This window comes from Syngnathoides biaculeatus, chromosome 13 (assembly GCF_019802595.1).
Source record: "Syngnathoides biaculeatus isolate LvHL_M chromosome 13, ASM1980259v1, whole genome shotgun sequence".
NCBI lineage: Eukaryota > Metazoa > Chordata > Actinopteri > Syngnathiformes > Syngnathidae > Syngnathoides > Syngnathoides biaculeatus.
In genome coordinates, this window is record NC_084652.1 from 3,860,301 (window position 1) to 3,885,140 (window position 24,840).

General features: G+C 44.0%; 2 protein-coding genes across 2 annotated transcripts; both read right to left on the reverse strand.

Annotated features, from left to right (window-relative positions):
• Window positions 1-108: 108 nt before the first annotated feature.
• On the reverse strand, window positions 109-3,437 carry iba57 (iron-sulfur cluster assembly factor IBA57). Its single transcript, XM_061838899.1, has 3 exons — window positions 2,951-3,437; window positions 1,830-2,179; window positions 109-666 (listed from the first exon to the last, which is right to left on the reverse strand). Exons 1-3 carry the CDS (start codon window positions 3,298-3,300, stop codon window positions 260-262), a joined length of 1,107 nt encoding a protein of 368 aa, XP_061694883.1. The 5' UTR covers window positions 3,301-3,437; the 3' UTR covers window positions 109-259.
• A 3,443-nt stretch (window positions 3,438-6,880) lies between these two features.
• Window positions 6,881-11,527, reverse strand: gjc2 (gap junction protein gamma 2). The gene is made up of 2 exons (XM_061839113.1): window positions 11,423-11,527; window positions 6,881-8,522 (listed from the first exon to the last, which is right to left on the reverse strand). Exon 2 carries the CDS (start codon window positions 8,491-8,493, stop codon window positions 7,240-7,242), a length of 1,254 nt encoding a protein of 417 aa, XP_061695097.1. The 5' UTR covers window positions 8,494-8,522; window positions 11,423-11,527; the 3' UTR covers window positions 6,881-7,239.
• Between the last annotated feature and the right edge of the window lie 13,313 nt (window positions 11,528-24,840).

Here is a 24,840-nt window from a genome sequence, read left to right on the forward strand (position 1 = left end):
GCAGCCTGGAAAGAGCTTGAATTGAAATGAAACGATAGGACTAAAGACACTTTTTTTCAAAATTTTAAATATTTATTTCAAACAGCGTTGTGTTTGACACCTCGTTAAAAGAGAAGACCTTCTTCGACGTGATTTTTTTTGTGGCCGTGAAGCGCGCGTGTCAATCTCATTGTTTGCCCTTGAAATAATAAACACGTTCAAGTTGTGACAGTAACGTCGCTCGCGGCCGTTTCAAACGTGTCAGCGGCGTTCGCGTAAGTCACACGGATGCTCCCGGGTCGCGCTGTCCCTCTTCGGGCCACCAGTCCGGGACAGAGGCCTCCAGCGTCATTAGGGTGTCGTCGGCGGATTTGACCGTGAGCGCCTCGTTGGCGTGAGCCAGGCGGATCAGGCCCAGGCCCAGATTTCCCAGCCCCGCGCGGTGCTTCCCGGCCGGCTTGCCCGACCCCGTCTGCAGCGCGGCGCCCTCCTCCAGGTCTTGGACGGGGGCCGACGAACGCACGGGCATGAGGCGCTTGCGGATCACGCCGGTGTGATGAGTCCTGGCTGTCAGCTCCTGGCCGATGTAGCAGCCCTTGCTGAAGCTGATGCCTTGCATGTAGACGAGGTTGGACTCCAGCGGCAGCGCCACTCCTGGAGGGAGGTCTTTCACCCCCTCTGGAAGTCCTGGACAACAATGACAACATGAAGAAAAACACGCTTGAAAATCCACATTTCACGTCATCAATGGAAACAATAATATTGCAAAACTGTAGGCGGCACGGTGGGGCAGCTGGTAAAGCGTTGGCCTCACAGTTCTGAGGACCCGGGTTCGACCCCCCCCGCCTGTGTGATGTTTGCATGTCCTCCCCGTGCCTGCGTGGGTTTTCTCCAGTTTTCCCCCACATCCCAAAAACATGCAACATTAACTGGACTTTCTAAATTGCCCCCCGGTGTGATTGTGAGTGCAGCTGTTTGTCTCCATGTGCCCTGCGATTGGCTGGCGACCAGTTCAGGGTGTACCCCGCCTCCAGCCCGTTGACACTCACCACGACCCTCGTGAGGATGAGTGGCAAAGAAAAGCGATGGATGTATCAACAGACTCAGAGGTACTATTTTGAATTTTAAAATTTCTACATTCACAAAATAAAATAAAATAAAACTGTAAATTTCAAAAATATTTTTAAACAAAATTGTAATAAAGTTAAAATGCCTTCCAATCTTTTCAAACTTTTTTAAACTTTAATTCATTTATTTTTATTTAAAACATTGCTGGGAGATCTTTATTTGAAAAATATGTAACTTAAAAAATGTATTCAGAGAGACTGGGAAATTTAAATTTTTATAGGTTAAGAAAATATTTGTATCTGTTAATATAGTTTGTTTGATACATGAAATTTTAACATTTAAAATTATTTTAAAATGTATATTTTAAAAAACAATTGTTTTATACGTACACAAGCAGAAATGTAACAACGTTCAAAAAAAAAGTTTCTAATCAAAAACTATTTTTAAATTCAAAATTTGAAAACACTGTGAGCCATTATTTTTTAAAAAGCAAAGTTTTATAGAGTTTAACTTGAACCAGAAATCTCAATTATTTTAGTTGTTTTTTTTTTAATCATATACTTTAACTACAGGATTGTATTTTTTTTAAAAGTTATTTTAGCAAGCAGCAGAGGGCACTATTACTTTGCTGACAAGATAAATTGCAGCAGTAGTATTAGACATTTTTTTTTTTTTTTTTTTTAATAACGCTTGATCTTATAAGGCCACCATTAAATGGGACAACGAATGCTTAAACAGGCTGCGGTAGGAACCAAAACCAGATCACAACGTTTGGCGCTTACCTATGGAATAGCGATGCCGGTGGTACTCCTCTGCGTCCCCTTTCCGACATGACCCAATGACCTCCAAGGGGTCCGTCTGACTACCCAGCACCAACCGCCAGCCCATGCAGTGCGTCCGCGGGTCCGATTCCCACGCCGCGGCCTTCTCCGGCAAGGAGAGGTCGGGTTTGCTGAAACGTCGGCCGTGGTTCCGTTGCAGGGGGAGCACGGCCCACGCCGACAGCTCGGGACACGGGTTGACGTCGATCTTCCTGCGGATCTTGTAGACTTTCAGGTGTCTCAAGAGCGAGTCCGTCACGGCGCTGTCGCACTCCAGGAGGACCCCACTTCCTGTTGCCGCTTCCTTATGACTGAAGGTGAATACAGCCAATTTTCAATTTACATTCCTCCATTTTGTGGGCAGATTATCATGTTCTGGGTTCCTGAGACTTTATAGGTTCAAACGACAAACTGGAAACTAAAATAGAAGTTGTGGAAAAGTAAATATACAACTTTCCAACACCAAAATGCTGCGGTTAAAAGTAAACAAAACTACAAGTCGCTCAGACGGCAGTTGGAAAGTAATCCCCCATAATAGCGGGTAATGGTGCAAGTAATGAAAAAAAAAAAAAAAACAGGTCTGTAATTCCCTATAGATGCCACAAGATGGCGGTATAGCACTTTTTTTTGTATTACAAAAAGGCATGAAGCTCCTCGTCGCACTTCAACATAGTTAGTGGGTCTGGCCTGAGCACAAAAAATGGAGAGTTGTCAGTAAATCTCGTACAATAAATTGATAATTTGCAAAAACTGAAGCTCAAATATGCTGGGGTTCACGTTAATACAAATAAACAACCAATATGTGTGTCTTTATGAATGTGACCAGCAAACAATAATGACAGGAATTGCCTAGAATTCTGGGCTCACAACAAGGTAGGAAATATCCCACTATGGTCTTGGGACTTTTGACTAAACAAAATAATATGACTGGCTGGTTTAATAAACTGCTTTTGAGCATTCACTGTACATACATTGCAGTAGATGTAGTTAGTTACTAGTGAGTATCCGAACATGTCTCTGCTTTACTGTACACGAAATACAAGTCGCACCAAAGAAGTCTGCATCTGACGTGGGCCACACACCTGTACAATATGACGTCATAAAGCGTTCTCCCCTGGACGTTGAGGAAATGCGCGTACACGGCCCCGGGGCCACCGTCCTCCTCCAGTTCCCGCACGTCGTTGGTAACCAGCCCCTGAAGGAAGGAGCCGGTTTCGGCTCCCTGGACCCGCAAAAGCGCCCTGTGGACCAGGCGGTAGCACGCTAGCTCGCCCGGCGGGGCCGGCTCCTCGAGCGCCGCCTGGCTGAACCTCGTCAGCCTCATTCCTGTTCTGGCCGGAAAGTTGAAGCTGGCGCCGGCGCTTTTGCTGGCGAAGACACCGAGGGGACCACCGGAGGTGAGCGCCCGCCTCACGATACCAGACAGCTTCATGATAAACACCTCCGAGATGGATTACTGTGTGGGGAAAAACGGGCGAAAGTGCACTTAAATAAGAGAAGTTGGCAGCGGCGTATTACAGGACACTAAGGAGGTCGCCATTTTGGATACCCACAATTCTTTGCTCCATAACAACAGTTGAGCAAGTGGTGGTGGTTTGGGCGGGGGGGGGTCAGACGGCAACAAGTGGTCAGGATGACTCAAGCCACATTTTACATGAATACATTGGACTTATTTGCATTATATATATTCGTTGTATATCGTATTCAAAAATATGTATGAGATCCGACCAGTGTTTTTAAAAATGTATTTCACCTTTACTCATGTGCGTTGCGATACTCCATTTCGTTTCGAATTAGGTGATCACTGATGTGGATACAAGTCTAATGAGTTGAATTTAAAAAATATATATTTTCCAAGATGCCTATCCTCAAAAGGGTCGTATTATATACGCACGAGATCCGACCACAGTGTTTTTAAAAATGTATTTCACCTTTACTCATTACGTTACAATTGTCCATTTCGTTTTGAATTAGGTGATCACTGATGTGGATACAAATCTAATGAGTTGAATTAAAAAAAAAATATATATATATTTATAATATTCTTTCATTTAGATATTTAATGACATCTAATGGCATAAAACAACAACAGTACTCTAAACAAAAAATGAGTACATTTCTGGGACACCCTTTATTGTCTCTTTGTGTGTGTGTGTTTTTTTTTTTTTTTTTTTGGCTTGTCCCTTTCGGGGTCGCCACAGCATGTTTGGCACAATTTTTACGCCGGATGCCCTTCCTGACGCAACCCTTGTCAGGGAGTGGAGGCCCCAGTGGGATACAAACCCACAACCCCTGGTTTACCTACCCAGTGCTCTAACCACTGAGCTATTTATTGTTTGTAAATATTATTCCAGTAACAGCTGAATGATTGCTAAGTCAACAAGACACTGTAACTGATGGAATGTGTAAAAAAAAAAGTGTTTATTGTAATTATTATTTCTAGATAATCTGTGTATATTTTGTATATTTCAATAAACAGAACAAAAATTGAGCAAATAAACATCTATTTAGTGTTATTATCTATAAATTAGTATCTGTTTTACTCTAGGACTGTCCAAATATGTATTTTATCAGCTACATTGTGCTATATTTATATAACAGGAAATACAAACAATTGAATGATAAGTATTAGAATACCTTTCACATCATCAATAACAATTTTTTATTATTTATATTATACTAAATACAATGTATGTAAATATTTAGATGTATTACGAATGATAACTGTATCTCAAATGAATGATAATATTATGTACATAGTTATTGTTTTCTACAGCTGTTGAGATCATCTAACATTGACACTAATGTTTACTTTCTGTCTAGTTTACTCATCATAAAAATATGAATCGTAGGTATGCTGAGAGTCAAGCACTCCTTTACCTAATGATTAATATTACATGATACCACTCTTGTCATTTCTCATATACATACCGTGCGAGTGGGTCATTGGAGGAGTACTGTATGTGCGCTCATCCCAGTTGCGAAAAATTGTACTTGATTCTCAACAGGAACAAAGGCGTCACGGTGCAACAAGCACCCACGCAACAATATGATGCCGTCATCGACAGATCATAGAACATAATCCGTGTTCAATTAAATCGCTATGATGTCACTGCCATGTTAATGGATCATTCCTGTGTGGATTGCGATGATGGTTATTATTCTTGTCAACAAGTTTAATAATGGGGCGGCTTGGTACTGCCTGAACAAGCGAAAATATAATCAAATGCTTTTGCTGTCTTCATGGGCATTTGTCTATGTTGCCCAAGTGTCAACAACAGCAACAACTCAAAGGAAAAAGGGATTTTCTATGCAAAATCATATATTTACAGATATACAATTAGGAAACACACCCTGGGCGATGTTGATGCCGTATGATTCGAGTGTGATTTATCAACAAAGACAGACACTCCATGAACTAACTCATCTTTTCACTCTGTACATTTTCTACTAACTACTGCAACACAGACTGTGTTTTTGCATAAATATATCGTAATTCCCGGCCTAAACGGCGCACCTGGTTTATACGCCTCATCTTGTATTTGTAAAGGAAATACCATTTATTCATACCAAAAAAAAAAAAACAACATACCGGTAGAAATCACTGAGACACGGCAGTAATACGCTACGTAGCTTTAACAGGGCCGGATCGGTAAAAGTCACTTCCTCGGCACATATATTCCACCGGTCTCACTCTTACCTTTTCCGCTTGAGTGCCTGTGTTGACGTCAAATCCAAGCCAATGCAACGCTGCCATCTAATGGCATCTGTTAGTCATTACTGTTGTTTTCAAACCGTAATTTCACAGACAAACTGGGCATGGCTGTATTCCATAACCTACCTGTAGAAATGCGTACTATATTCATGGGTAGTGGTAGACCTTTGGATGCCAGTCGACAAATACCGTATAAACATCCACTGAAAATCCTAAATAATAATAATAATAATTGAGTGTTAGAGTGAAACGGAGAGCCACAGAATTTCCCAATAACTTTATTTTCTTTTACAGAGTAAAACGGAAGAACAGTCTTAAAACGTTTGAGGCACTTTGATGAATGATAAAAGTGAAGGCAGGATGAAACCTTAAAATCCATTTTTAAAAACACTCCTCTTGAAAACACAACATGCCTACGCGTAAGCAGCTGTACAGGGAGTCCTCGGTCTACGACTGAGATCCGTGCCTACAGTAGCGACTTAAGTTGGATTCCACCATTAAATTTACATTTACATCAAAATACTTTGTATAAAAACAAATACATTGAAATAAACGAGATGATGTACTTAGCATTACTGCTGAGAGGTGGTTGGAGAAGAAGAAGGGGAGGCTGTGCTTAGCTTTTGCGAAGGAACCTGGTCCTCAATCCTCTCCATCTCGACAAGTATCAAAGAACCTTGTTTTGTGATCATCGTATCCGACATAGGAACGGAACCCTTCACGTGCGCTAAAAAACGGGCTTTGTCTTTAATAATTGTCACCACGGTCGACCGACTGAAGCCTCGGTGGTGTTGGCGTCTCGCCTTCCTCCGATCGTTTTATGATCTTGAGCTTTGTTTCCATGGTCATGGATTTTCTTTTAGCTGCAGAAACATTGTAGCATTGCTAAAAGACACGACTTTCTTCTTTGGGGCGATAATGTCCGAAGATACTCCAGGCACACAAACGCGGACAAGCATCAGCCAGACAAAATGGCGGACGGGGGACCGGCGTTGTGAAGTCGAGACCGTCTTAACCCGAGGACTCCCTGTATTGTAATCGCTAATGGTGGGTTTTCTTCTGTAACCTATGTCAAAGCATGCATCGTATTTCAGAAAATCGGTGTGATACAAAATAACCATTTGTCTTGTTTATAAAATATGATACTGCATCGGGGGCGGCGGAAATAGTAAACATGCAACGACTGAAGATGTATGTATCTGTTAGCAGGAGCGCATTCAGGAACGTGATTATTCTTTATCAAAATGTCACATTGAATCTACTTCCAGCAACACTTCTCCATACCACTGAGACAGAAGCCATTCATACGCGATACCCTTCTTACCGAGAACAATCAGCAGTCGTGCCTCACAAGAAATCAGCTACTAAATCCAGTCTGGCAGCAGTCGGTAAATTTCTCGCAACACGCGTTTTCTGTCTTGATGAATTAGTCGAGTTAGAGACGTTACTAACTAGGCGTATGCTATTCGTGGAAAGCACAAATGACACTGGACGGTAACAAAGACAATTCTCAACAGTGTCTCGGTGTGTGTTTTTTAAATTCTGAAGTCCACTGTATTCTGTAATCCTTTAAATGCTCTGATTGTTGTCCAAAGTAATGCAACTCCTCAAGTGCAGTCTTCAAGATATTACTGTTAAATAGCACGTGACAAGTTTCTAGATCCAGACTGAAGTTTTTCCGTTTTTTACAATGGTGGCAGCCTTCTCCGTGGTCGACTTGGGCCTGGCACCTTGCTTCTCCTGGACCGTGTTGACTCGGTTTTGCTCCGCTGTGGTAGTCCCGGACACGGGACTGCTGGTTCTGGAGGTCTGCTGGTGGTTTTTCGTTTGGTATGTTTGAAAGGCCATGTCCAGCTGCTCCTGGGCCACCCGCAAGTGGCGGTGGAGACTCGCCAGGTCGGAGGGTATGTTCTCATCCGGGCTGGTGCACTGCTGTTCCTGGGCCACGTTGGCCATGTTCTGCTCATGGGTGGTGATGAGGCTGTTCGGCATTCTGCTGGGTTTGTCGGTCTTCATCACCAGGTTGTATCCGGGAGGGGAGGCCGGGATGTTGCGGGAGAACGGGTAGCCGAAGGTCCGCCGACCCCGGTTCCTCTTGAGGTGCAGGGTGTCTCGAAAAGTCCCGATTCCCAGGTGAAGCATCTCGCACACGTTCAAGATGAGGCAAAGGCAGCTCACCACGTACATGATGAGAAGGAAGATTGTTTTCTCGGTGGGCCTGGAGATGAAACAGTCCACTCGGTGCGGACAGGGGAGCCTATTGCACACAAAGGAAGGACTAACTTGAAAGCCGTACAGGAGGTACTGTCCCGCAAGGAACGCGATCTCAAAGATGGCTCGCGACAGGAGCTGAAGAACGTAGATCCGCATCAGCCCCTCTTGCAGGATTCTTCTGCGACCGTCATGTTTTGGCTGGTCTTTGCAATTGGCGCCGACCAGCTCCGGTTTGCTCTCCGGACCCTCCAGCGCGTCTTCGTAGATCATCGGCTCCGCGTCGTCATCCTCTCCCTCCAAGACGTCCTCCAGACGGCGGCTTCCCCTCCACCTCGAGTGAGGCGGTGGCTTTTTGCGGCTCCTGTGGTTCCTCCGCCGCTCCTGCTCCGACGAGCGGGCGATCTTGTGGATGGCGTAGCCCATGTACATGATGGAGGGCGTGGAGATCATGATGATCTGGAAGACCCAGAAGCGCACGTGCGACAGCGGGGCAAAGGCATCGTAGCACACGTTATCGCAACCCGGCTGCTTGGTGTTGCAGGTGAACTTGGTCTGCTCGTCCGAGTAGATGGACTCCCCTCCGACGGCCGTCAGCACAATGCGGAAGATGATGAGCACGGTGAGCCACACTTTGCCCACAAAGGTGGAGTGGTTGTGGATCTCTTCCAGGAGACGCGTGAGGAAGCTCCAACTCATGTTGCTCTCGCTAGCTTTTCAACTAGAGTCTGCGGAGAGAGGAAATGCAGTCGAATCACTCAATGTATGGACGCGTACTCGCAAGATGATCAACAGTCCTGCAATAATGGCCTCACAGTTCTGAGGACCCGGGTTCGATCCCAGCCCTCCCTGTGTGGAGGTTGGAATTTCTCCCCGTGCTTGCGTGGGTTTTCTCCGGGCACTCCGGTTTCCTCCCACATCCCAAAAACATGCAACATTTATTAATTGGACACTCTAAATTGCCCCTAGGTGTTATTGTGACTGCTGCTGTTTGTCTGGATGTGGCCTGCGATTAGCTGGCGACCAGTTCAGGGTGTACCCCACCTCCTGCCCCTTGACAGCTGGGATAGGCCCCAGCACTCCCCACGCCCCTTGTGAGGATAAGCAGCTAAGAAAAAGGATGGATGGATTGATGAATTTTTAGTAATTTATCTAATTACATACGTAATTAGGAGGTGGGACTGCATCAGGGATCAGCTCTGAGCCCCTTCCTGTTTGCAGTGGTAATGGATAGGCTGACAGATGAGGTTAGACTGGAATCCCCTTGGACCATGATGTTCGCAGATGATATTGTGATATGAAATGAAAGCAGGGAGCATGCAGAGGAACAATTAGAAAGATGGAGACATGCACTGGAAAGGAGAGGAATGGAGATTAGCCGAAGTAAAACAGAATATATGTGCGTGAATGAGAGGGGCGGAGGGGGAAGTGTGAGGCTACAGGGAGAAGAGATGGCGAGGGTGGATGACTTCAAATACTTGGGGTCAACTTTACAGAGAAATGGAGAGTGTGGTAAGGAAGTGAAGAAACGGGTCCAAGCAGGTTGGAACAGCTGGCGAAAGGTGTCTGGTGTGTTATGTGACAGAAGAGTCTCTGCTAGGATGAAGGGCAAAGTTTACAAAACAGTGGTGAGGGCGGCCATGATGTACGGATTAGAGACGGTGGCACTGAAGAAACAACAGGAAGCTGAACTGGAGGTGGCAGAAATGAAGATGTTGAGGTTCTCGCTCGGAGTGAGCAGGTTGGATAGGATTAGAAATGAGCTCGTTTGAGGGACAGCCAAGGGTGGATGTTTCGGAGACAAGATTCGAGAGAGCACACTTTGATGGTTTGGACATGTTCAGAGGCGAGAGAGTATACTCATATTGGTAGAAGGATGCTGAGGATGGAGCTGCCAGGCAAAAGAGCGAGAGAGAGGAAGACCAAAGAGAAGGTTTATGGATGTGGTGAGGGAAGACATGAGGGCAGTTGGGGTTAGAGAGGAAGATGCAGGAGATAGGCTAAGATGGCAAAAGATGACACGCTGTGGCGACCCCTAACGGGACAAGCCGAAAGGAAAAGAAGAAGACATACGTAATTAGTTGTTTTATTACAATAACATATGCATACAGCACATTAAGCATTTTATTTTATGAAACAATTTTCTTAATAAGCCATCCATCCATTTTCAATGCTGCTTTTTCCCCATCAGGGTCGCCGGTGAGCAAAAAGTGCAAAAATGCCTCAAAGGAAGGCCAAATATGGATTCATGACCTCTGAATTGTCACGATGGATGTGGTAATTGATCTAATCATAAATATTTGTTCAAAAATGCACTTGAAAGAATAATAAAAAAAAACTTTAAGTAAAAGATCCGCAATCCTTTATTTATTTCTATGAATTACTTGGCCCACATTGTCAGTTTTAAACGTCAACCACAGACGTTTGCCCACCCTTTAGCCACAGCGCCACCATTTTGGTACCACACCACAGCGCCCTGTGCCATAAGAGAAGGGTCCCGAAAGGTCTGCATTTTCCTCGGTACCGTGCGCCACTTTTTCGACAAAGGACAAAAATATTGACTCTCGGCTATTTTCACAGTCTCTGCGATTCGACGGCAAAGCGCTGAGTTTGCGGTGCGCCGGCTGCCCGTCGTGGGATCTGCCATCTCCCCCGCCATCTGAGGGAGCAGGAGAGGCTTGGGCCATAACCCGTCCCCCACCCCCACCCCTGTCCCCGAAACCTCCCCCCTTATGCCCCAGCACTACCGACACTGGGGAAGGCTTTGGCCTCGTGGAGACAGATGGCACCAATGGTGGGTGAGTGTGCCTCAGGTTGGCATGACATGAGTTGCTGCCTTGCGATGAACACTTCCATCCGTCCACATTACACCTTCAAAATGAATGCGACGCGCCGTGGGCCGTTCTAAACAGGTGGAAAGATAGAAGCGACTACTACATCATCAATCAAAGATGAAAAATGTTTTCAGAAATGTTCTTGTCGACATTTCTTTCAAGGTCAAAGTGACGGGTAGCAGACATCTGTAACATTGTTTGCAAATGATAATGTATTATACATCAAGAATTATGTAATGAAAGTATTTTTATAATAATTTGAGTAAATACTAATTAGATTTTTGTATTTATAAAGGTTTAACATATTTTAATTGTGTAAATCCATTTTTAAAAGTGGATTATAACTGACTGGTTTTGCAGATTTTTGGTAGTGACATCAGATAGTGGTACTGAGATCCTAAATGATAGAAATATAAGTTAAAATCATCCATCAAAAAAAAAAGATTTTAAAATCAAATTTTGAGTTTGTCCTAGCCGTGTTCGAAATACGATAACCAAATCATTAGGTACACCGGTCAGTGCGATACACTGCAATTCTCGTCTTGTTTCTTACTAGGTGTCTAATAAACTGCAGTTTATGCGGTTGTATATTAATTGCTTAAATGTACTATGATTATATTATCAGGTATTTAGTCTTGAAATCTAAAACAATATAAGTTACATTGTTTCAGTATTTTTTTGTGGTTTGCATTTACAGGAGATTTTTTTTTTTTTTTTACAAAGACGTCTTCGATGCCCACTTAAGTTGTTAATTGTAAAAAAAAAAATGATAATAAAAGAAAAACATAACCCACCTGGAGAAGTGGCACATGCATTTCCCATCCTAGTCCCCCTTTTGGTCCCCGGCACAATCTGAGGCGAAGAACACCACCGCCATCCTAAAGTCCTCAGACTCCTCTGTTCTCTGGATATAGTTCAACCCCCCCCAAAACACCACACTGGGCTTTCTTTCTGAATCAGTTTTCCCTCCTCACATTCTGGCCCATGGCTGGATTCTGTTACACCAGCTTTCGGAGTATGTAGAAAGTCTTAAAGAACAACGGGTGGGAAAGAAATGCTCCTCTGGCGAGAGTCCCTCATGCGACAGTCGAGATGTGAAAATATGCTCGTGCGGAGTGGAATGGACGTCGATGTGAGGGAGTGTTTTCATCCCCTCACACTCTGCACTTGTGCAACATTTGTAACACAGATGATGAGCGCTCTTCGCTCGTTTTCTTACTCTCCCTGGATGTATAGCTCTCTCTCTTGTGCGCTCTCTCTCTCTCTCTCTCTCTCTCTGGTTAACTAACCCAAACACACCTACCTGTGCAAGCTGACAAGGTCCAGTAAAAGAGTTCACTATTACCGTAGTTGAAGAATGAAGTGGTAATGATGAGAGAAAATCATTACAAAGCCATTACTGAAGCTTTGGGAGTCCAGCAAACCACAATGAGAGCCAATATCCATAAATAGAGAAGACATGGAACAGCGGTGAACCTTCCCAGGAGTGCATTGCCTTAAACAGTTACCCCAAAACCACAGCGAGGACTCATCCACAAGGTCTCAAAGGACCCAGGGAAAACATCTAAGGAACTGCAGGCCTCACTCGCCTCAGTTATGATCTGTTCTTTACCAGAAAATCATGAAGGAGAATGTTCAGCCATCCATTCGTGTCCTCAAGCTGAAGCATACTTTGGTTTTGCAGTAGGGCAATGATCTAAAACGCACGAACCAGTCAACTTCTAAATGATTTTAAAAATATATACATGAAGTTTTTCTAATGGCCTAGTCAAAGTCCGGATGTGAGTCCGATTGAGATCTTGTGGTATGAAGTTCAAAAGGGAGTTCATTCAATCTTTTAATTTTGTAACTTGGATTGGACTGCGGTATGAAGCCATGCCTCAAAGAACACATGAAGTCTTCTATTTTGGTTTAAAGCGCCCATTTTAGGGTTATTTTGGGCACTGTAAAGAAAAACTCCAAGAGATGTTGTCAAGTTGTTATCAAATTTAAACCACGTACAAGTACACCAGACAGATCCGTTGTCGTCAATGCGTCTGGATAAAACACGGCATTCACTAACGTAGCTCCACAAGATCAGATCGTGACCAAATGTCTTGTACTAGATGTGACAAAGAGAATGTGAGTTTGACTACAGAAAAATTCGAGACAAGACATGAGAGGCTTCAGAGCAGATCCGCTTAGTTGCATGTAATAATGATAATATTTACATCTTCAATCCAGCGGCATGGACAGCAGACCCAAGCTTCCTGTCCGTCATATTCGGGAAGGGATATTCTGAAAGTCAAGTCATGCCGGTTTAGTGCCTGCCTTGTATCTGCAAATCGTCAAGCTGAAACGTTACTCTTGGATGAGCCTCAATAACCCGTAGTGATCACTAGCTAAAAAGAAGAATACAGTGAACAACTGTCACGAATTGCAAAAATCTAATGAAGAAAGGTCTCGCTAATAGCATAGCATTTGAAATGCAGAGGATTGTAAGTATCAATATCCTACATCTAGCATGTATACCGGGGTGCCCATATTTTTTTTTATCCTAAGATCTACTTTTCAAACAGCCAGCCTCTTGCGAGCTACCGACACCGGAGGGTGACGATGATGATAATGCTCCCAAGCAGTTTTAAGGTTAATGTTATGTTGCCTCCTATATTTAAAATACAGGATTAGCTTTTTGTGCACTGTATTGTCTGTGCTTTCATTCTGGATCAGGCTGGGCCAAGGTGGAATTTTAAAACTACACACCATCTCATCCCGCACTTTCTACTTTGGCTTCGGACCAGACCTTTCCCCACTCGGAAAAGAGAAAATCTCGTCCAGTTTAACCACTTTTTTTTTCGATTATTCACATACTCCGACAGTCGTTGCAGTTTTAAAACAACAGCATTTCTTTTTTTTTTTTTTTTTATCTTTCTCCGTTAATATCGAAAGTAAACATAAGCAGCATGTCTAGCCCGTCTTTGCTCTTCGTTGCCCAGACTGTGTTGCTAACTAAAGCAGCGGTGCTGGACGCTGTCATAATAAAACACATTGAGAAAGTTCCGCGTGCTGCCTAAAAGAAACCAGTGGCTCCTTCTTTTCATTTTTTTACAGTACGTATGTGAACTGTGCCATTGGACGTAACAATCCCTCATCCCTCACTCATTGAATAACATTGCAAAATGGCACAAACTGAATAGCTGGATGCTATACTTTCAATTTGCATTGGATGATTTATTTTTTGCGCGCAACGCAGAACATCTGTGAAAAGAGTGGTGCACAATTGCGCACACGCGCAGTTTAGAGGGAACATTGGCTGATGTCTTTTTTTTTTTTTTTTTTTTTTTGGGCACGCCGTCCCGCCCTGTACACGATCATGAACCCATGTCACATAAACACTATTATTAGGAGTGAAATTATACTTTTATTGCCTTTGTCTGAGCATAAAAAGAGCGGTTAGATTAGGTTCTCAGATGATAAGGAGCGATCGTTTTAAAACCATTTTTTTTTTTTTTTTTTTTTTAAAAGACCCCAGTCAATCTACGAATTTGTGAATGTCGGACCGTGAACATTCGGGGGTTTCGCTGTACCATCGCATTAGCGTCATTGTCTCACTTTTTCCAGCGCAGAAGCAGCAAGACGAGAGAGGGTCTCGTTTCCAGTCCAGAGAAAAAGCCATACGGGCCCGCAGGGCTCCTGGCCTCGCAGCCTGCCCTCTCCATGTGACAGAGGAGATGTGGCGTAGCTAGCACCCCTCGGTGAGGAGACAGGGGATGCTGCTGGAGTGAGCATTGGGGATTTGGACATGTGCAATCCCGCGGGCTCAAATAAGCACGTGTTTGGCTTCATTGCCCCCCCCCCCCCCTCAAACTTTTAACACTTTTCTTCCTGCTGCTGCGGCAACATCTTTGCCTCGTCCAAAACGACGCAGATGGCTGAGAAGTGAACATTGGAGGCAGTCGAAGTCGACGTCACTTCGAGTGAGCGTTCCTCGACAGTGAGTGGAAGTGGCTGGCCGTGATGGACAATTAGCACTCGCAGGTCGCAGTGATTTAATGAAACATGATACTGACATGCACATCCTCGCTTTAAATAGTGTCATTTGACAGTTTGGGGAAGCTTTATCTCCCCCCCCCCCCAATCCCCACCCCGCACTGAACAGAAATTCTTCATTTTCTGTTTTTATCATTCACATTTTTAATTGGAACTGCATCAAAGCCAGTTTGCTCTCGTCAAACAAATTTGAGTCTTGAAGGAATAAAATGACAATGCCTTCCATTTCCTTTTGCCGCTTATCCTCACGAGGAGTGCTGGAGCCTATCCCATCTGTCAACGGACAGGAGGCGGGGTAGACCCTGAACTGGTCGCCAGCCAATCGCAGGGCACGTAGAGACAAACAATCGCCCTCACAGTCACACCTAGGGGCAATTTAGAGTGTCCAATTAATGTTGCATGTTTTCGGGATGTGGGAGGAAGCCGGAGTGCCCACCCGGAGAAAACCCACGCAGGCACGGGGAGAACATGCAAACTCCACCCAGGCGGGGCCGGGATTGAACCCGGGACCTCAGAACTGTGAGGCCAACGCTTTACCAGCTGAGCCACCATGCCGCCCAAAATATATATATATGGCTCCAAAATATTTTATAATAATTAAAACGTGTTGCTGGATTACACAACTGCCTTTTGTAAGAAACAACAAATAACAAGAAATGGCAATGCGTACATTTGCTTTGTCCAAATAACTTTTTAAATTTGGTGGTGAAAAAAAAAAAAAATAAATAAATAAATAATAAAATCTACACAAATGCCTATCTGCTTAATAAATAAATTAAAGGACAGAAAATACAAAGTTCGCAATAATCCTCGTGTCTCCAAATCCATTCTTTAATGTCTTATTTTTGCCGTTGTTTAATTTTGCAAGTACATCATTAGAATAACTTGTGCTCTAACACATAAAATGAACCAAAGTTAATAATAGAATAAATATGGTGACATTTTTATGAACAGCTTTTCAGACCTTTTTATTATTTTTTTTCCATTCCAAAATTTTTTTTTTTCTTCAAGCTCCAAATTGTTACTAGTCAAGCCAAGTGCTATTTGCATTGAATATTTACATGAAAAAAGACAAAACATGATACCCTTGCTGAAGACTTCATTAGATGCACACCTGACAATCTATTAAAAAAATACTGAACTAAATATGAAATACTGTGGGTGTTGTGTTTCGGACCAAACTAACACAAATAACAGAAACAGCATGAAACCCTTTTTTTTTTTTTTTTGCCCCAAAAGGAAGAGGTGTCTTTTGTCAATTTGTCAAGAGCAATTAAAGAAATAAAAACCTCGGTATTTATTATAAGACAATTGAAAATACTAAACTGAACGTTAATCTTGTATCGGATTGAATCACGGCGCACGGCGCAGGCTTCCCCCAATTTTGTGAGCAGTCAGTGAGCCGCTTTCCGAAAACTGTTTGCAAACGTTCAAAAAAGTCAGCGGGGCTTGAAACCAAACCGGCAGCAGATTCCGAGCGGCGACAACAGAGACGGTCGCCCCGGCGTCCTCGGATAATTCGGGCCTTCCTAGCTGTGGGACAGCGTGCTTCATGTTGATAACTATTGATTGAAGCGCCAGCAGCCTTTCTCCTGTAAGACATGTTTTGACATTGCTCGCCGTCCAAGGTCTCGCAACATGCGACAGGCGAACTGCACTCTTTAATATTCATAAGGTTATATTTGGGCGTGAAATGTACCGGGCATTTCTATTTTAACACAAATGTGTGTAACTTGTGCACGACGCTGTGGCTCCTCAGCAGTTGTGCCATGGCAAATTCATTTTTCAGAAACTCATCAGGTGTGTTGTGGAAACGATCCGATTCCGCTTTATTGATCTGAAAAATATGATTCATTTTCGACAAATAACGTGTTTTTTGTTTGCCTATCCTAGCTATGTACAGTTTAACATAAAAATGTAAAATGCTCCCAGTGCTACCAACTTAAGAGAATGAAAATATGTACGTTAATGTAATAAATTCCAAGCGGAGATTAAAGATACACTTCATCAAGGGACTACTTTTGCAGCAAGCCCGCTAAGTGTTAGTCTACTCTCCCTGCGCATGCTTTAAACTATGTATTTCATGACGCCCCCGTTGGAATTTACTGTAAAACATAAAACAATTACACACATTGTATGTTTAAATACAAGACATTGTTGTAGAACATGCTAACTTAATGCTAACGCAGTCAATGGAAAAGTCTATTGACAGGCTAACTAAAATTAGCATTTGATAACGGGAGAGACTTGCCTTCAAGTAATAACACAAACAGATGGGTAATATAATAATATCCCAGGCATATATTCTTCCTAATCTGTAAAATCTAGTTTATGTTTTATGTTTGTGTTTTCTTTCAGATTACAGTAAGTGTAGCTCCATGCATGCGTCGCACTCCACTGCCCCAAGAGGCCATGTTGTGAACAGCAGCTGGTAAACAGACTCAAATGTTCCTGTTTGAAGTCGATCAGGATTACCAAAATTATGTTTGCTAAATGCGAAATATTTTCATTTCGTATCATTGACGTGCTGTCCAAGGAAAAAGTACAAAAGCACAGTATTATGAGGGGAAAAAAAACCTTAGGATAAATCTCTTTCTTTCAGAATAAATAATTATGAGAATAAATTCATAGTGTTACTAAGGATGAACCCATAATTTTAGACTCATTGCTTCCATAAAAATGTGACTGCAAAATAATGTTAAGTCTCACAAGACTTACAGTAATAACTTTTCAGTATAACTGGAATGAAATTGTAATATTAATATAATAATTTATATAAGTACACTTATTTTACACCATACATTTTTTTTTTATAACTGGAGGGGGAGTATTTTTCACTTATTTGATCAATAATCAACTGGAGAATCCATCCATTTTCTTTGCCGCTTATCATCACGAGGGTCGCGGGGAGCGCTGGAGCCTATCCCAGCTGTCAACGGGCAGGAGGCGGGGCACACCCTAAACTGGTTGCCAACCAATCGCAGGGCACATGGCGACAAACAACAGTCGCGCTCACAATCACACCTCGGGGCAATTTGGAGTGTCCAATCAATGTTGCATGTTTTTGGGGTGTGGGAGAAAACCGGAGTTCCTGGAGAAAACCCACGCAGGCACCGGGAGAAGATGCAAACTCCACACCGGCGGGGCTGGGATCGAACCCGAGTCCTCAGAAATGTGAGGCGAATGCTTTTACCAGCCTCCTCAACAGGAGAATCACTTCTCAAAATATTTGATAGCGAAACCGTTGTTGTATTGTCACAATAGAGAAGTCCTAATATTCGGTGAATAATGTCAAATTTGCCCGAGAGTTGTAAAATTGGAACCTGATCAAATCTGCGTGAGCCATTTTTATCACGATCGAATAGCAGACACGCCGCGACATTGTTGACGAGCGCGTTCCACCTCGAAGAGATCAGCGTGAGCTGCGAGGGTTGGCGGCGTCGCCCGGTTAAGACGCCGATGCGACGCCGACTCTCCTTGACTGCCGCTAAAGTCATCACAAGTTGTTTTTTTTTTAACGGCACGGCCGCGCCGAGCGGAGTTGATGCGAGCAGACTGCGGGGCTGTGGAGGTCTGCCTTTATGTAACAGATCGAGCTGCCCCCGTGTGACTCGGAAATGCCCCCGACACCCCCCGCCACCACCAACCTCTACGCCGCCCCCCCCGGAGAAAAGAGTGACACAAGACACCGAAGCCAAAGCATGCAACCGCTCCTGCGCCGCCCGCGCTGTGCGGCGCTATCATTAAATTGCTGGGTGGGTTCGGCGCGGGGGGGGGGGGGGGGGGGGTGGCTTATCCCATAGGCTGCCTGAGAGTGGTGGCAGTCCCATCTCATTTGCTCATCTGGCTCCTCGTTTTCTCAGCCGAGACTATCCTACCCGCGGGCCCAGCGCGTCCCGTGCCAGTTTGACTAAGGCCCGGCTCCACTGAAGCGACGGAGATGAAAGAGCCTTGAGGTGGGCGCCGGCAAACTTGGCCGGGCTCCTGGCTCGCTTGCTTTCGTGTCGTAGTTACAAATCTCCCACCCAAATAAGACAATGGGGGCTACCGTGGACAACCGCCGATATTTAATAGCAAATTGTGCAAAAAGAGATCACCGAATTTCTCGCCGTTTGTTCAAAATCGGCAATCAGCAGAGAGCGCTACGACAACAATGTGGCAGCAGGTGCCACGGAATGACGAAAAGTCAAGCGCCGCCGTCCGTTGCTCTATTCTCCAGCAATGCACAATGCGAGCGCCTCTGGAGACATCACAGACATTAAGCTACATGCTAAACTAGAAAAGCTCTCGCTAGAGCGAGCAAGTAACTATTCGACACTCTAAATTGCCCCTAGGTGTGATTGCGAGTGGGATTGGTTGGTTCTCTCTATGTGCCCTGCGATTGGCAGGCAACCAGTTTAGGGTGTACCCCGCCTCCTGCCCGTTGACAGCCGGGATAGGCTCCAGTACTTCCCGCGGCCCTTGTGAGGATAAGCAGCTAAGAACATGGATGGATGGATGATTGCTTGCCCAACGTGTTTTGGCCAGTAAGAGACTCGCATGACGTTTAACCAATGCAACGTAATTTCCCAGTGACATTGGACCAATGAAATTGAGCTAGGCGGTCACGTGGCCACTCACAGTGACCCCGAACTGTAACCCTTCATTGAAGCAAAGTTATTATTGTTATTATTATTATTATTATGTTGTCCTAAAGAAGGCGACACGGTGGTTCAGCTGGTAAAGCATTGGCCTCACAGTTCTGAGGACCCGGGTTCGATCCTGGCCATGAATTAGACACTCTAAATTGCGCCAAGGTGTGATTGTGAGTACGACTGTTTGTCTCCATGTGCCCTGCAATTGGCCGGCGACCAGTTCAGGGTGTACCCCGCCTCCTGCCCTTTGACAGCTGGGATAGGCTCCAGGACTCCCCACGACCCTTGTGAGGATAAGCGGCAAAGTAAATGGATGGATCTTGTTCTAAAGATAAGTTAAGTTTCTTATCGTTTTAACGTGATGTTGGGCAATATTTGAAGTTGCACATTTGTTCTTTCTATTTTTGTGTATTGAAAATATAAAAAATCATGAATGAGAAGTTACCATTTCCTCAGTACTTCAGTAGTTTTTTTTTCACTGAGTACTCCTATTCAAGTAATTTGGAGAATTACTTTTTACTTTGCCAAGAGTCTGATTATTCTAAAGTAACAGTACTCACACTTTACGATCATTTTTGGCTACTCTTCCCACCGCACGCATGAAAATTGAAAATAAAAATAAACACACTGCACATCATTCTAGATATTGATGGAATTTGCTGATGATTATGTAATTGCAACCTCAGAGATAAGAATTAATAAGTTGCACAGCGAGTTGAAGCACCAACAATGATTCTGAAGAATTAGTGAATGTGATTGTGAATCTGATCATGAAATCAGGATTTAAAAAAAACTACGTAGTGACATTTTGAAGACATTTTACATGCATGTAATGCTCAATACAGTTACTTAATTATATCCTTTGTATGGTACTAGGCATTTTTATTTTTTTTTTTTTTTGAAGTTCTGATGCTTTTACTTTCCCGTTATATGGTTGCCACGGCTGGTACTTATCTCGCGTTCCGTACACATTTGGAGTCGAAAGCATCGCACAAAGATTTCTTCAGTAGTCTCGGCTCCATGCGCCCTCTTGTGCGTCTGCGGGCTCCGCTCGACGGTGACGCCATCCCGCGTTTGTTCCTTTTGTCAGCTGCGAAGTGCGCCGGGGCCCGTCACACTCGCATTGAGCGTGACGCGACGCGCGACGCGACGCGAATGCTCGGTTATCTCGGTGGCAACGAGCTTCACGTCGCCGTCATGCAAAATCGCTCGCTGCAGTTTTTTCTCCTCTTGTTTTTATTCACTTAGATCAGGGGTGTCAAACCCCTTTTTGTTCGCGGGCCACATTCTAGTTTTGATTTCCCTCAGAGGGCCGTTATGACTGTGAATCCATGAAAATCTTTCACTTCATGGTATTTACAGATGAAATTTATGAACTAGTATTGAATCAGAAATCAAGCGTAATGGGTACGTATTTTCCAACGATTGTTCATGTTTGGTAACACAAAAATGCTCGCAGTATCTCAACGTTATCATTTATGATATGACAATTTGAAATGTTACGGATTATCACAAAAATCATGGAAGTCGATGTACGTGATTTGCCTTCGCGGGCCACATAAAATCATGCTGCGGGCCGGATCTGGCCCCCGGGCCTTGAGTTTGATGCCTCTGAATTAGATTGCCACAAGTATCTTTTTTAACTGAGAGGAAGTATGTATGTATGTATGACTTTATGAAATGATGAATTATGGTAAATGGGATAAATTGAACATGTTGACTCACGTGTAGAGATAAACAATTGATATTATTGATTTTGATGATGGATATAGATACATTTTGGACATCAATTAAATAATTGAGGTATGATTGGGCGGCACGGTGGGGCAGCTGTAAAGCGTCGGCCTCACAGTTCTGAGCACCCGGGTTGGATCCCAGCCCCGCCTGTGTGGAGTTTGCATGTGCTCCCCGTGCCTGCGTGGGTTTACTCAGGGCACTCCAGCTTCGTCCCACATCCCCAAAACACGCAACATTAATTGGACACTCTAAATTGCCCCTAGGTGTGATTGTGGGTGCGGCTGTCTGTCTCCATGTGCCCTGCGATTGGCTGGCGACCAGTTCAGGGCGTGACCCGCCTCCTGCCCGTTGACAGCTGGGGTAGGCTCCAGCACTCCTCGCGCTGCTTCTGAGGATAAGCGGCAGAGTAATTGAGATATTACTGATGTTGTTTCCATAAATATGTAGTGTAATTATGAATTTTTTTCCCCCCACCCTGGTGCCATCTTTTCCATCGTAAAGTCGAGTTCATGTTTTGCATCCACTATTCCCACGTTTTCCCATCGGGGCACTAAAACCGGGCCGCCACCCGTCCACAGGAAGACAATAACAAAGCTTTGCCCGCAGAGGCCGGCGGGGGGGTTGGGTGGTCTTCATCTTTGACATTATCTCGTCTTAACCAGCCGTGTCATGGAGGCCGAGCGGGGGCACGCCCGGAGGAGCGGCAGACCTCGTCAGGGTCATTTGCAGTAGCAGGGAAATGTTAACTGCATCTTCCACCCTTCCTCCTCCTCCTTGACGCCTCAGTCCAACTCAGTCAAGTACCAACAACGCAGGGGGCGCCGAGGGGACCATTGCACGCTCGCTTGCCGGCTCTTCTTCACGCAACGGCGGCTCCTTTTGCGCGCATTACTGTATGTCTCGGCTTCTTTTGAGCGCACGTTGCACGACTCGGATTTTCAAGGCGGCAATGGGCGTGCTTGAGGTTAATCATTTACTGGGCGTGTCAAGGTCAAGGTCATACAGTGAACGCACCAAGGGAATATCTTATTTATATATTGGTTATGAGGAAAAAGCTCACTTTCAATAAGAACTTAGAGATGCAATAGCTGCTCTTTTTTTTTTTTTTTTTTTTTTTTTTGCAGTTGCAACATGTGGCCACTAGGTGGAAACCGTGTATTTCCTGAATTGATGACTGACAAAAGTGTGTTATTAATGGCTTGGGGTGTGAAGATAATTAAAAAAAAAAATCTTACATATAAAGAATTTATTCAAGCATTGTATGAATGTCTTAAGAAATTCTGAAGTACATAAGCAAGTCCCCAAAAAGAAATACTTGATTAAAAAATCATATATATATATAACATCCATCCATCCATTTTCTTTGCCGCTTATCCTCACAAGGGTTGCTGGGAGTGCTGGAGGCTGTTCCAGCTCTCAACAGGCAGGAGGTGGGGTAGACCCTGAACTGGTTGCCAGCACATCAGAGGGCACATAGAGACACACAGTCCCACTCACAATCACACCTAGGGGCAATTTAGAGTGTCCAATTAATGTTGCATGTTTTTTGGGATGTAGGAGGAAACCGGAGTGCCCGGAGAAAACCCACGAAGGCGGGGGGAGAACGTTGCAAACTCCACACAGGCGAGGGCGGGATCGAACCCGGGTCCTCACAACTTTACCAACTGATCCACCGTGCCGCAAACAACGCATCAAATTTTCATTTCATATTTGTTGTATTTATAGCAAACTTTAAATGTAGAAATTAACCCTTCTGTCAATTTGGTCTTATTTTATCATCATTTTATCATTTTCATAATACCATATTGGCCTTATATTAATTCTTTTTATTTGACATAACTTATATATAGACAGTACTTTTCAGTATTCTTCAATTTTATGGTACGTTAAATGAACTAAAAGGAGGACGCGGGAAGGTGTCAATTGTTTGATGGTTAATCAGGCAGCAGGTCAGTTTGACTCTTGAACATTTTTAGTGTACCAAAGAAAAATGTCCCTTTGGACATTTTTGGTGTACCAAGGACCGAACATAAACAGGAAAGTTAACTATTTTCCATCTCTCCGATGGATATTTAACGATAGAATCGGGCCAACGACCTGTGATGTGCCCCGCTGAGCCGTCGTGGGGTAACAAACAGTCCAGGAGCAATGACCCAGCAAGTCTGCAAACACGCAGGCCTCGGACTGCGACAACGCAAACCAGCACCGCGGCGGATTCTTGGGTGTTTCAGTAAACCCTGTCGGGGGGCCGTTGCGGTTCTCCGAGGGCTGCGCTAAACGCGTGTCAAAATCAGACTCCGCAATTGCGTAACAGATTTCACGTCGCTACAGTAGCTGTCTTAAGGTGTCATTTTTGAGGCGTCTCGGGCATTTCCAGGAGTCGTACTTCAACCAACTCCCGCTCGGGAATTCCCCTAGTTGAGCCCGAATCTAAACTTGGCATATAAGATTGGACCAACCTTGATGACACTCGGCCCGATGTTTACATTGGGAAATATGGCTGGACAGAACAAACAGAAATGTCAAAAAAAAAAAAAAAAGTGTACACACTGTTCCCTTGCACAATGGCGATTAGCTACTCATGAATTCACGTAGTTGCAGATCTATTTGGGGAAACCTATAGTTATTTTACTGTTTTGATGTGCTGGCCATAGCCTTGTCTAAAATAAATAATTGCTTTGGCTTTATCTTGGTCCCAAAGACCCATATTGAAGTGAGGGTGTGAGTTCATTACGTATTTATGTACCTGTCACTACACTTGGCTGACATAGATAGCTGAAAAAAGATGCATTATTTGTCGTAAATACATTTTTTGGACCAGTTTAGTATGGATGAATAACAATAACAGCAATTGGAAGTCTATGATCAAAAGATGGGTGAAGCTTAATGTGATATTTCATCACACGGTGTGGGCGGAGCCTGGCCTCAAACTTCGGTGGTTCTCCTCGAAACACAAAACTATCATAACTTGCTTCAACAAACTGATTTTAATTGGAATTGCTGTGTACTGTAGTACTGCCTTGAGGTGCACCATAAATCACTTTCCGTAATTTGTCGCTGTGTCATCTATTGCCAATAAGAGATACCGTAATCCCCGCCCTGCAGAGCGCACCTGGTTATTATGCTCACCCAGTGTATATGTAAAGGAAATCCCATTTGGTACATACGTAACGCCACAGCTGTGTAAAAGCCGCAAGTGCCCACATTGAAACGCGAGGTATTTACAAAGAAAGACGGTACACAGAGAGTTTAACGCTAGTGCCTACACGCTAATGCTGCTGTGCTAACGTTAGCGCGTGCTAACAGGGCACCGGTAAAAATTACTGAGACACATCAGTAACATGCTAGCGCAGCGCTAACAAGGCCGGACCGGTAATAGTCACTTCCTATCATCATAGTATACGTTACGTAGGTTTTGCAGGACATATAGATACTAGGGTTTGATGTTTTCCTTCTCAGTAAATATTAGAAAACAGACCCGTTTTATTGTTAGCGGTCTAAGCTAGGCTAATTTAGGCCGAGCAGCTTCGACGTGAAGGATATAGCTCCAATTTATGTACTAAGATTGCACAGACGGTGATTTTAGTCCACTGAATACGTCGCCAGGAGCGTCGCATGTCGAGTATTCACAACATTCGGTCCAAATTCAAATTAAGTACACGCAAGTGCAAGTTAAGTAACGGGTAAATGCAATTTTGTTAATCCCTAAATTTCATCCGTACTGTAACAAGTGATATTACACAAATAGAAGATAAGCGATAAAATGGTGAAAACACAATTATATTAAAATAAACTACATTTTATTTTACATT